Genomic DNA, 13,772 nt, shown 5'->3' on the forward strand with positions numbered 1-13,772 from the left:
GGACTTTGTAGGTAAAAGCGTCAGGAGGTGCGTTCCGTAGCCTATTATTAGTAAACCGCCACGCTATCATGATGTTATTAAAGGCCAAATATTGCGCTGACTTTATGAAAGCAAAACTTGAATGCAAAAGTTTCATAATATGGCATCACAAATATCTGCTGCTGGAAAAAAAAAGACCTACAAAGGATCATCTGGATCATTACGATCATCAATACTAATACTCTGTATTATAGTAGGAGCGTACAGCGCTGAGTAACCTATTAGCCATGGGAAGTTATACAAATGACCAGGAGGTGGCACACTCCATCAGCTAACATAAGAGACTAAGTGCAATGACTTTGCTGAGCTCTGAACCAATAGACAGCAAAGGGGTTGGCTGTTCGCCTAGCTATATAAGGCTGTCATGGGATTACTCCTCAGTCAGCTGAGTAAAGGAGTACTTGAGGGGGGAAGTCATTTCTTGGGGTGAGGGAAGCTTTTAATTCATCGACTACGAAACCTTAAGACGTGATAAAGAGAACAAGAAGCATTTGCCAAGGCAAGAGCGTAAAAGCAACTTTAGCAGCAACTTAAGACAACAACCTCCCACACCCCATCAAGGTAAGTCAAAGGGTTAAACATACTGGGGGGAGGGGGGTTAATTCATTTTTGATCTTGAGCTGCATAAAAGTGACTGCATGTTATCTGAATGTCAGCTCTTGTGGACGAGTGAACTTAATTCAGCTGAAGTTCTGACAATCTGTGACTTGTTCTACAAAAGCTCTGAATTTAAGTAAATTTCGATAAGATTGGATTCTCGGATATGAACAACCTGCAAAGTTGAATTGTTACAAATCTGAGGTTCTATACTGCCTAGTACATTATACTGTTGTTCTATAGGGGAAGGGGTAACCCTTTAGATTGCAAGCTCTTGTGGATGCGACGGTGGGCGATCACCACCAAAGGCCTTAATGTAACAAAACCAAACGACCTCCTTCTTTAGACCATTTGAAGGTCTACAGCACAACAATGTTTTAAAAGTGAAAGTTGTATTAGATATTTGTATCTATAACCTCTGCAGATATTCTATGGAAAGGAAACAGTGTCTCCTATAGGGAGGACAAGTCCAGGCTTGTTCTCTGTCTCGCAGTGGAGGAGGTGTCTCAGTAGGCGGATCTGCAGTGACATCATCAGAACTCAGAGGAGGGCGGAGCTTCTGCCAGAAAGTCTAGGCTGGTGGGCGTGGCTATAGTGTCAGGCTCAGGGTGACAGAGTCCATTCTGTAGGGAGGGGGTTGTGTAACAGGGGGTTGGGCCGAGATCAGTGTCAGCAGCAGCTGCTCTTTGTCGTTTGTTGCTTTTCAATAGGCGATGATGCTTTTGTACTTGAAGGCCAGTAACGTAAACCGAAAAGCAAGTGTAGACCAAGACCGGATCCTTGCAGGGTGCAGATACGTTTATGCTGTTTACACGTGAAGGATCCATATTGAGCGGAGTTAATAAAAATAAATAAATTGTAAGCCCTAGTGTATATATTTACAGATAACACAGATTGGACACAAATCATATGTATTTAACAATAAGTAAAAACTTTCCTTCAAGATACGGTGTTGTTTATACAAAAAGTATATGCACATTTATCCTAACTTGATACGCAGGGCCCCTTAACAGGTGGAAGTATATGGCTTGCAACCTACTGGACCTTCAGGGTTAGGGTGGGTGCATGAGGCAGAGTTTCCTGATTTTAAGAGAATCTGTGAATGCTATTAATGTCCATGTTTGGCACCCCACCAATCATATAATCGGGAAGATCCTTTAAAACCGGTGAATGGACTACCGAATGCATTGACAAGCGGTATGCAATGAAAGCACACGGACCCCATAGACTATAATAGGGTCCGTGTGCTTTCTGTGCAGTGTCCACGTGAGTCATGCAGACAGGAAAGTACTGTAGATCGTGAACTACTTTTCTGTCTGCATGTTCCATGCGGAAAGCACATGGACCCCATTATAGTCTATGGGGTCCGTGTACTTTCACTGCATGCCGTTTGCCAATGCATTCGGTAGTCCGTTCAGGGGGTCTCCGTGTGGACTCTCCTGTAAGGATTACCGATGCAGATGTGAACCAGGCCTTGCACAAAAATCGTCTGAGGCTAAGGCCCTGTGTAGCAAGCTGCAGCCGAAAAACAAAACAATGCAGGAAAAAACGTATTGGGAACGCATCAGTTTTTCCCACAGCGTTTTTCACAGAAAGTTTAGAGGTTTCCTCTGCGGACTTTCTGCCCCTCTTATACCTATAGGAAAACTCCAGCATTTCCGTCGGTACAAATACGGTCATGTACCAAAAAAGAAAACACAATGGTTTGTGAAATGGCAGCATGTCCGCTGTGGATATCTTTCTGCAATGTGTGCATGGGATTATCCAGAATCCCATCCACTTTGCAGGTACTCTAAGGCTAAGTTCACACAGAGTATTTTGGTCAGGATTTTGAGGCCTCCACCTCAGGTTCTGTACCAAAAATCCCCTAAAATTCTGTGGTCTTTGCCACAACGTTTATGCTACATGGGGCCCCAACCTGAAACTTCTCTGATATAGCTGGGTATATGCTGATCTCCCTCCAGTACTCTTCCGTGCTATGACTATACAGGGCCTTGTGGAGTCTCATTTCGCCTCTGCTTGCCTTTCAGATGATTGACACACTTGTAACATCAGAAGCTCAGGACCTTCTTTACCAGCTGAACTCACTCTTGGAGCAGGAACTAAAATGCCAGCCAAAAGCTTGCGGATTGCGGTTGATTGAAACTGCTCACGATAATGGCCTCCGGATGACTACCAGACTTCGTGACTTTGAAGTGAAAGATTTGCTTAGCTTAACTCAGTTCTTTGGTTTCAGTACAGAAACCTTCTCGTTGTCTGTGAACCTTTTGGACAGATTTTTAGCCAAAATGAAGGTAGGTGATACCGCTTTGTAATCGTAGTACATGCATTGTATATGGAACTGATGTATGCTGGGTTCCCATACTAAATCTGCATTTTCATAGCATGTGGGTTAAGGATACACCTGCTGGTTTTTGAGGCCAAGGCCCCACGTGGCGTATAGGTCACGGTTTTTACAGTCACTGCAAAGTTTCCATCCACACATTGTAGCAGAAAGTCAGCAATTTCCAAAACAATTGGGGCTTTGGAATTCGCGGCATGCCATTATACGTACGGAAATGCCACTGGTTTCCTTGTGGGTATAATGATAGCAGAAGGTTTCATGGGTGGACTTTCTGTGGGAAAAACCACAATGCGTTGCTGCCACGGTTTTATCCGTGTGTGTGTGTGTGTGTGTGTGTGTGTGTGTGTGTGTGTGTGTGTGTGTGTGTGTGTGTGTGTGTGTGTGTGTGTGTGTGTGTGTGTGTGTGTGTGTGTGTGTGTGTGTGTGTGTGTGTGTGTGTGTGTGTGTGTGTGTGTGTGTGTGTGTGTGTGTGTGTGTGTGTGTGTGTGTGTGTGTGTGTGTGTGTGTGTGTGTGTGTGTGTGTGTGTGTGTGTGTGTGTGTGTGTGTGTGTGTGTGTGTGTGTGTGTGTGTGTGTGTGTGTGTGTGTGTGTGTGTGTGTGTGTGTGTGTGTGTGTGTGTGTGTGTGTGTGTGTGTGTGTGTGTGTGTGTGTGTGTGTGTGTGTGTGTGTGTGTGTGTGTGTGTGTGTGTGTGTGTGTGTGTGTGTGTGTGTGTGTGTGTGTGTGTGTGTGTGTGTGTGTGTGTGTGTGTGTGTGTGTGTGTGTGTGTGTGTGTGTGTGTGTGTGTGTGTGTGTGTGTGTGTGTGTGTGTGTGTGTGTGTGTGTGTGTGTGTGTGTGTGTGTGTGTGTGTGTGTGTGTGTGTGTGTGTGTGTGTGTGTGTGTGTGTGTGTGTGTGTGTGTGTGTGTGTGTGTGTGTGTGTGTGTTCTGCGTTCTGCGTGTGTTCTGCAGCCCACACCGTGGGGCCTTAGCCATAATACAGTTGTAAAGCCAAAATCAGAAGTGGGCTGAAAGAGGAAAATCTGTCCCTTTAACCCTTAGGCCGGGTTCACACGATGTCTTTTGGCACGTAATGTACCACGTAGACGCTGCGGGAGCTTTTGTGGTCCGTATACGCTCCCATTGTTTTCAATGGGAGCCAGTACTGTATACGTGGCGCTATTTTGCAGCTGTGATTTTGCGCCGGCCGCAAAATCACGCTGCGTATACGGTACCAGCTCCCATTGAAAACAATGGGAGCGTATACAGCCCGCAAAAGCTCCCGCAGCGTCTACGTGGCACATTACGTGCAAAAAAACATCGTGTGAACCCGGCCTTAGACGGAGTGCACACACGGGCTTAGGGTGCAGAACCTGAGGCGGAGTCCAAAATACGGGTAGCTGTGACTGGATGCCGGCATGCAGTCGTGCACTCTGCTCCAGATTAGGCCCAAATGAATGGGCCTAGTTAGGAGGGAGTGTCTTCAGGTGGATTTACGAGGCAACTACGCCTGAAGAATGGGCATGTCCGTTCTTTTTTCCGGGAGCCGTAACAAACCGTACTTTTCTTTCTGCATGATTTGCACGGCAAAACACACGGACCCCATTATAGTCTATGGGTCTGTGTGCTTTCATTGCTCACCGCTTGTCAATGCATTCGTTATTCTGTTCAGGGGGTCCCAAGTGGGCTCCCCAAATGGAATACCGAACGCAGATGGGAATGAGGACTCAGTGTTCCTTTTTTGTTATTTTGATATGTAACTTAGGTTCTGATGCCTGTGTTAATTAATTGTCTATTACCTGTGTCTGATTACATTGTAATTTAGGTGCAACCCAAACATCTAGGCTGTGTCGGCCTAACCTGTTTCTACCTGGCTGTAAAAACCACGGAAGAAGAGAGAAACGTACCCCTGGCGACGGACCTGATCAGAATAAGTCAGTACAAGTTCACTGTGTGCGACATGATGCGGATGGAGAAGATTGTTTTGGAAAAATTGGGCTGGAAAGTGAAAGCCACAACCGCGTATCACCTCCTACAACTTTACCATTCCCTTATTATTGAGAACTTACCAAGTGAAAGGTAATAACTTATCAATAGTGAGATTATTTTTCTTGTAACCAAACTGACTCACAGCTTGTGTCCTAGCATAGAGCTGCATTTACTCTCCCACCGGCTGATACGGCCAGTGGATTTTGGCAGACAGGCCCCTAATAGTTGTGCTGAGCTCAGTAATGAAGGCCTCTATTGTGCAATGCATTCTGGGAGACAATGAGACGGCAGAATGGCAGCTCTGAGTCTGCAGAATTGGACATGCACCAATATCGGTAACGTTGCAGATGCAGAGTCGGCATATTTAGTGCGCCCCATAGACTTTACAAGAGATGTTACTCTATTGAATAAAAATAATGGCTTTGTCCAACCAGCAAAAAATATTCAGCTGTTTTCTAAAAAGATTTCTATTCGGACAACCCATTGGAAAGACAATTTAGAAGAATACACCTAGGGCTTACAATAGTTCAACAATTCCTCTCCATTTGCTTATATATATTTTTGTCCCCCTTCTAGGCAAAAACTGTTTACACTGGAACGTCTTGAAACAAATCTTAAGGCCTGTCACTGTAGGCTTGTATTCTCTAAAGCAAAGGTAAGTCAAAGAGGATTGGACTAATATGGTGCTCTGTATGTTTGACCCCCACTGTACTATGGGTAGGGTTATTAGAATCCTTTAAATGGGTGTTTATCCCCCCCCCCCATCTACAGAATAGGTGACAAATGTCTGATCACTGAGGGTCCCACTGTTGGGAAGCCCAATAACAATGGACAATACTGAGCCCTATGTTCCTCTTCACTTTCTATACAAGGTTATCCCTCTTTGTGCAGTAAGTTGAGCACCCTGTTGCTCCGTTTAATGTCTATAGGAAGCCGCGTCAGGATCCGGACCAAAACTTGCCTGCCGCGGCTAGCCGTGACTGTCGCGGCTTCCTACAGTCACAGCTTTCCGCTCCGGATTAGGCCCAAATGAATGGGCCTAGTTAGGAGGGAATGTCTTGCCGAGGAAGTGGCATCAAGATAGGGCAGGTTGCTGCTTTTTTCTGCGAGCGGGTACAAACTGCTTGCGGAAAAAGGAAATGACTGGCTCCCATTGAATTCAATGGGAGGTTTTGGTTTTTTTTTATGCAGATTCCATGTCAAAATCTGGACCAAAAAAAACTACGTGTGAACTACCCCTTAAAGTTCTCCTTGCTGTGACCTTGTAGTGAGAAGAAATGTGGGGCTGGGGGCGCATTCTAGTGATTGTGAGGGACCCATATACCTCGCTGTAGAAAAGTCTCTGTTCACATTGGCGTTCTATCAGATTTTATTACGTTTTGACAGCTGCTGCCTGGAATACATGTAAACTTGCTGGACCTGTTACTAGTCCATCAGGATTTTTGCCAAAATAAATCTCTAGTGGATCCTGTAACACTGGAGCACATTATTCCAGTGTAAACAGAGTTCAAGCTCTGAATGCACTCTCTGCTATGGGAACCATATTGTCTATAGTAATATCTTTTCTCTTCTTTAGCCCTCGGTGTTGGCATTGTCCGTACTGGCTGTTGAGATTCAGGATCAGAAGTTACATGAACTGACAGATGTAATAGAAAGTCTACAGAAACATTCCAAGGTAGGAACCTTTATTAATACATTTACCCAACCTTATACCTTATATCTTCCAAAGAGTATTATAGGACAGCTGAACAGCACCTCATTGTAATATTAACCTTTTCCTTTGCCTTTTCCTCCAGGTCAACGGCAGAGACTTGTTCTGCTGGAAAGAATTTGTATCCAAGTGCCTTGCAGAATATTCTTCTAGCAAATGTGCAAAGCCAAACGTTCAAAAGCTTAAATGGATTGTATCTGGCCGCACGGCGCGACAGCTGAAGCACAGTTACTACAGAATAGCACATCTACCCACAATTCCAGAATCTGGCCTCTAAAACCTAACTAAAGGTAATTATACATGATCTATACCTGTTACATACGACATTAAGGCTGGGGCCCCATGGTCTAAGAAAAATCGCAGCATTTTACAGTAATTGCAAAGTGGATGGGATTCTTGCGCAGTAAAAACCGCAGCGCAGTGCGATTTCCAAAACTGGCATGGTTTTGGAAATTGCAGCATGTCACTTATATCTATGGAAACACTGGTGGCTTCCCTGTAGATATCAAAGTCCGCAGAGGAAAACTTTGTAAACGTTCTGTTTAAAGCGCTGCGGAAAGAACTGCGATGCATTCCTGCTGTGGTTTTTCATAGCTGCGGGTGGTCACGTGGGGCCTTAGCCTAAAGGGATTGTCTAGGAACTACAGATTCCTGCAATGTGAAAAATAGTCTCCTGTCCCAGGCGCTCCAGTGTCTGCCACCGCTGTCCATTCTAGGGGCTTGTTCCAATGGATGTCCTTGCTGCAAGTGACCGCTGATGTCCCAGTTGCTTTTCTTAGGCCTCTGGCTAAGAAAAGGTGAGCACTACTGCTGCAACACAGTGGTGAAGGACATGAGCACTAGACAGAGTATGGGGGTGTGCGTGCGCCTTCCCCGGCCTCTGTGCAGAAACCTGTAATTTCTTTAAAAAAAATAAATTACAAACCCAAGTATCTATAGCAGGGGTAGGCAACCTTCGGCACTCCAGCTGTTGTAAAACTACAACTCCCAGCATGCATACTTACTCTGCTTTTCTTGGAACGCCTATGAAAGTGAATAGACCATGTTGGGGGGATATTGTCACTCCTTAGGGAGAGACCACCATATAGGTGTGTGGAGACTTCTTAAGCCTTTAGCACTCCACTTGGCAAAGGACCATGGGAAGAATATGCAAATCTGTCTTCCATGATGTAATTAGGAAGTCAGTTGCTGCCTCAGTGTTGCAAACCAATAGAGGGCGCTCACTGGAATGCGCAAGCCTGTCTTCCCTGATGTAATTAGGAAGACAGAACTCCAGTGAAATAACCCAATAAAGGCTGCTCCCTTTTGCATCATGCTCGACCTTCCAAGAGCATCTTGGCATCTTTGCATCTCATCAGCTCGATGTAGGTTATAGTCCTCTCTACATCGAGCTGATAAGATGCAAGTACATCGAAACGGCCGTCCTCGATTGAGAGACTATACCTGGTAATAATCCCAGCGTCATTGCAAAACAAAGGCCTCTTGGAAGGTCGAGCATGATGCAAAAGGGAGCAGCCTTTATTGGGTTATTTCACTGGAGTTCTGTCTTCCTAACTACATCAGGGAAGACAGGCTTGCGCATTCCAGTGAGCGCCCTCTATTGGTTTGCAATACTGAGGCAGCAACTGACTTCCTAATTACATCATGGAAGACAGATTTGCATATTCCTCCCATAGACCATGTTGGGAGTTGTAGTTTCACAACAGCTGGCGTGTGGAAGGTTGCTGACCACTGATCTATAGAATATGTTGGTGCTATATAATAGAGATGACTATAACAGGATATGACTTTTGCATGAGCAATCATATCTAGGTTATGTACGGTACTATTCTTTATCACAATAGTAATACATCCTATGCTTTCTCCGCAGATTCAAGAAGGAAAAGGTATTTTTGAGTGACTTCATTCTGTACGGACAATGGAGCATGTTTGGAATGGACAAACTGTGAAGCCTACAGAGAACATGGCAGCTAGTTTAAGTTCTGTGAAGTTTCAAAGACTAAAAACAAAGGCAAAAAAAAAAGAAAAAAAAAATGGAGGAAAGGTTTTTAGTACTTAGAGGAATATACACAGGACAAGAGACTTTGTTGTTGTGCCCTTCGGCAGGAGGAGTGCTGGTTAAAAATGTGAAACGTGACGTTGAGCCGAGTCCTGGCTCCAACATGGACTGTTGTATGTTCACTCCGAGGTGCAAGGTTAATTTTGAGGGACACTGTTATGTAGAAGGGCAATTGGGGTAACTTTGAGCATAAGCTATAAGCAACTACTGCAGGTAGATTTAACCCTTAAATACTCAAGACAAGTCCAATACAAAGATGACTTCTAAGCGGAAGCGCTTGGTCAGGCTGCAACATCAAATAGGCAACTTGTTGTCTGCACAAGTTGTAACTCAACCGGACTTGTCATAAAGGAGCATGAACATGGCCTTCGTCTAGGTTTTCCTATATCACCGATAGGATCTGCTGCTGTTTTTTTAGGGAGGAAACTCCTAACTATGGCCATGTGAATGCATCCTAAGTAACCCTAACCTCATAACGTGAACATACTTGGGCATTGATGGTCACCCAATGAGTATTGACTGCTAAACTAATGTCCTGTGTATTTTCTCGAAAAAAAGCAAAAAAAAAAAATGCACTTTACTAGGTTTTTTTTTTTAATACATTTAAGGTGGTGCTGTGATGCCACAAGACGTTTCAGTGTGTGTTAGTTTTCAGGGGTCTTAAATGTCTCCGTGTCAAGCAAAATGCAACTGTCCTACACCGGTTCACAAGTCTGCCTTCTGACAATCGTGGTGGTTTTTTCGGCTAAGGTTGTCATTGTCTTCTGTACTGTATGAGACCGCCAAAGGTCTAGAATGTGAGTAAATTATTGAGAAGTTAATTTAACCCTTAAAATCTACTACTGACGGATATACCTTACAGTAGCCATAGGTTCATCCTGTAAATGGGGTCGGGGTTACTATTGGTACACGAGCGTCCACGCTGTTAGTGCCAGGAGGGAGACGAGAACTATGGTATGATACTTTCTGAAACTGGGAGATGAAAAACTAAGTAAAAATTTGTTGAAGTCACCTATGACGCGCATGGACACAAGTACAGCCTCCGTTATATCAGATGGTTCTGCATTTCATGTTTATTGCTGTTATTTAATATTTATAGTCTGATATAAAGGGATTGTACGACGTGTCGCTGCTGCGGTTTCTGGGTGGTCAATGTCTGTGTTGTGTAGCTTGGTACATAAGCGTTTGTGATACTGACTAACAGCTAGACACGGGAGCCGCCATCACTGCTGGAGCTGCCAAGAGGTCGGCATAGTCTGAAGGCTCAGCCGCAGTGTTACGAGGAAAGTAATGCAGTAAGAAGTGTACCTTTCAATAAATGTTATTGAAAAGCAGCAAATATGGCTTTGTCTTTTGTTGATCTATTGGGATATGCTATTTATAATCTGAGAGTCTGCTCCTACCCCCGCCCCCCTACCCACCACCCCTCTCTTCCCTTTCCCTGAGATCCAGACTAAACAACTGATGACTTGCCTTTGGGATAGGATATCTGTTAAATAATCAGGGGTCTGGTGCCCATGCCCCCTGAGAAATCACCATTCTACATCCCATTTGGGATGCAATTTTATAAAACTTTTCCTTTAAAGGGATTCTAACACCTTTTTAGCTAATGGCATGTTGGAATAACCTTTAAAATAGCTATTCTACTCCTACCTTCAGTTCTGTTCTTCTCCCCACCATTTCTGATAAAAGCAAATGCACATGCCTGGGATGCCATTTTCCAGTGCTCTGTTACAGGGCTGCGCCTGTCTGTGAAACGCAGAAGATGGGAGTGAATACAATGAGCTAAGGGGAGGTGGAAAGTTAAGATGCAGGGGTGCTTGGAGTACAGGGGGAATGTTCCAGTTCTTCGTGATTGTAATTGGCATAATAGAAGAAACAGATTTTATCAGAAACAGTGGGGAGAAGAAGGGAATGGAAGGTAGGAGTATAACTTATAATTTTTTTTTTTTTTTTTTTTTTTTGGCTATTCCAACATGCCATCAGTTAGAAAGGCATTTTTCTAATGATAGACTCTAGAGATGAGCGTTTCGAATAGCACGCACCCACAGGAATGAATGGAAGCAGCCGGCACGCAGACTTTGCCGGCGGCCGGTCTCTTCACCCCCCTGCGTGCCAGCTACATCCATTCATTCCTATGGGTGTGCTATTCGAAACTGGAGTTTCGAATGGTACTCGCTCATCTCTAATAGACTCCCTTTAGAATCAGACAACTGTGTGTGTGTGTGTGTGTGTATGTGTATGTATATACTAGGTTTCTCCAAAAATAAGATCTCTGAAAATAAGCCTTAGCATGATTTTAGGAGTAGGCTTGAGATATAAGCCCCACTCCAAATATAAGCTCTAGTTACATATCATTAAAGGGATCCTATTATTGGATACCCTTTTTTTTTTTTTTTTTTTTTTTTCTAACACGGAGTAGCATTAAGAGAGGCTATTCTTCTCCTACCTTTAGATATCTTCTCGGTGCTGCTGTTGGGTAGAAATCCTGATTTTCTTTGGTAAGCAAATGAGTTCTCTTGCAGCACTAGGGGCTTCCCCAATGCTACAAGAGAGATCTCCAGCGACACCTCCTTCTTCTGGAACACCCTCTCCCTGTGTCGTCTTCCGTCCTCCGTTTCAATCTTCTAGACATGCACAGTCAGCTCTGCCATCGGGCCTCTGCGCACACCTGCAGCCACAAGAAAATGGCTTCTTACACAGTAAGCTGGGGGTAAGCGGCCATTTTCTTGTGGCCGTGGGCATGCGCAGTTGTTTCTGCCATAGGGCCTCTGGCGCATGCCTAGAAGATTGAAACCCAGGACAGAAGACACGGAGAGGGCGTTCCAGATGAAGATCGAGGCGGCGCTGGAGAGTTCTCTCGCTGCATTGGGGATGTTCCTAGTGCTGCGAGAGAACTCATTTCCATACCAAAGAAAACCCAGATTTCTACCGAACGGTGGTGCAGAGATCACATCTAAAGGTAGGAGAAGGCTATTCTTACATATTAGTCAGAAAAGGGTATCCAATGATGGGATCCCTTTAAAAAAAATGTCTATGCAGCTATACATGTAAATAGAATATAGCAAGACAGATACAGTAAACCCTTCATCAAGAAAAGCAGACACCCCCAAAAGAATCAAAAATAACTTTAAGTGATCCATTATACAATATGGCACTAGTGAGAGAGTTCTTCACAACAAGAAGGATTGACTACCACCAGTGCCAGGGCTCACACACAGATCAGCTAGTCCTGCTGGCATCACTCTGTTGTGGCTGCTTCTGGCCACCAGGGGCAGCCAACTGCTACACTTAGCTGTAATGGAACGCTGATGCAACGGCAAGGGAGTGACAATGACGCGCCTGTGACAGGAGTGACGCAGATCTGTGTGTGAGAGCCCGTCCATCAGTGACACTTGCAGACTCGTAATTGTTTTGGGTGGAAGAGTCTGGTGAGTGATTGTTCATGGAAAAAAATAAGATCTTCCCTGAAAATGAGCCTTAACCCATCTTTTGGAGCAAGAAAATAAAAGACCCTGTCCTATTTTTTAGAGAAACACGGTATACGTGTGTATATAATATACTATAGATGTAGCAGAGTTTACCTAGAATTTTGGTTACTTGCTGCTACGTCGCATCATATCAGAAGACGACACAATCCAATGACTTGTGTTTGGAGGCAGAAGCTCATGTTAATTCTACTACATCTGTAAATATTATGCACAATGGCGGCAACGTGTAGGATTTTAGAAAATGTATGAAACCACGTATACAATAGGAGATACATTAGACTAAGGGGGCATTCACACCAGTTTCGGTGTCCGATGCTAATGACCGCGCAAAACCTATATTCACACGACAGTGAGTAATGGCCATGTAACTCTGCTCACAATCGTCACATGGCTGCATTAACTTCACCATCATTGGCAGCTATTCACATGATCGATTATTTTGACTGTCTGTTATAATAGACCATTACAATATAGATTATGCTCCTTTCCGTTTTCTTACATCCTTCCGAATACTAATATGACAGATCCGTGGAACCAGCCGCCCCTCAGATGCACCTCTGACAATAATCTACTTTAATTCTAGGAACAGTTGTGTCAGCCTGAGTAAGAGATAAGATCACTAAAGGTGGCAATAAAAAAAAAAAAAATGGAGATACTTTATTACGTAGGCTTGGGATGTTCTTTACTACCCAAGGGATCAAACTCCAACTGACCTGAAATGAATTACCTTTCCTTAGGATAGGTCATCAATGACATGAGGCTGGAAAACAAATTTTAGGCTAAGGCTCCATGTTGCAGAAACTCAGCTTTTTTTTTTGTTGTTGCGTGCCGTCCACTTTGCAGGTACAGTAATGCAGCGTTTTTGCAAATGGGGCCCCGGCCTAGGACTTAAGAATTATAGCTATAGATACCATTGAGCATATAAAAAAAAAACAAGGGGAACAGGGAGGAGCTAGAATCTGTTAGGAAACAGATGCAGTTCTGAGCCAATAGTGAGAACCGGTACTAGACACACTGATCAAAATGGTTAATATGGCGCTGTGTGTCCAACACCCCCTGGGCCGCACCATCTCCACCCCCACAATGATGTTCACCAGATGATTCCCAGATGGTGGAGATGGACTTGGCGGCACTGCTGGGCAGAGTGGTACAGGTCGGGAAACGCCAAATGCACAGCACACCACAAGTCACAGTAGAACCAGACACTGGGAACTCTTACCAGCAGATCTTCAGGGTGTGGAGCAGGTCCAAGGAATTGGAAGGCAGCAGATGGTGGTCAGCAGAGAGCCAAAGCATAGTCGTACAGTCCGCTTCGTCAACAAGAGAGCAGTACAGGACAGAGGATAAGCCAAAGGGAATGTCGGGCAGGCCGAGTCAGTAGGGAGGCGTTCACACTACCGTCAGTGTCCGACAGGTAGTGTCCGCTGCTAATGTCCGTTCAAAATCTTGCGCAGACATTAGCAGTGGACACTAGCTGTGTCCGTGACATTTTTCATTCATTTAAATGGAGCTCGGGTGCGTTCCTTTACAGTCTGTACCTGTCCTTAACTGTCTGTTCCTAAAGAT

At 44.5% G+C, this 13,772-nt stretch overlaps 1 protein-coding gene across 1 annotated transcript; it reads left to right on the plus strand.

Moving 5' to 3' along the window:
* Window positions 1–426: 426 nt before the first annotated feature.
* Window positions 427–10,054, plus strand: LOC142203894 (cyclin-G1-like). The gene is made up of 7 exons (XM_075274993.1): window positions 427–600; window positions 2,667–2,930; window positions 4,782–5,035; window positions 5,522–5,600; window positions 6,522–6,620; window positions 6,742–6,946; window positions 8,527–10,054. The coding sequence occupies exons 2-6, from the start codon at window positions 2,667–2,669 to the stop codon at window positions 6,931–6,933; spliced, it is 888 nt and encodes a 295-aa protein (XP_075131094.1). The 5' UTR covers window positions 427–600; the 3' UTR covers window positions 6,934–6,946; window positions 8,527–10,054.
* Window positions 10,055–13,772: the final 3,718 nt, after the last annotated feature.

Source organism: Leptodactylus fuscus, chromosome 5 (genome assembly GCF_031893055.1).
Source record: "Leptodactylus fuscus isolate aLepFus1 chromosome 5, aLepFus1.hap2, whole genome shotgun sequence".
NCBI classification, from domain to species: Eukaryota; Metazoa; Chordata; class Amphibia; order Anura; family Leptodactylidae; genus Leptodactylus; species Leptodactylus fuscus.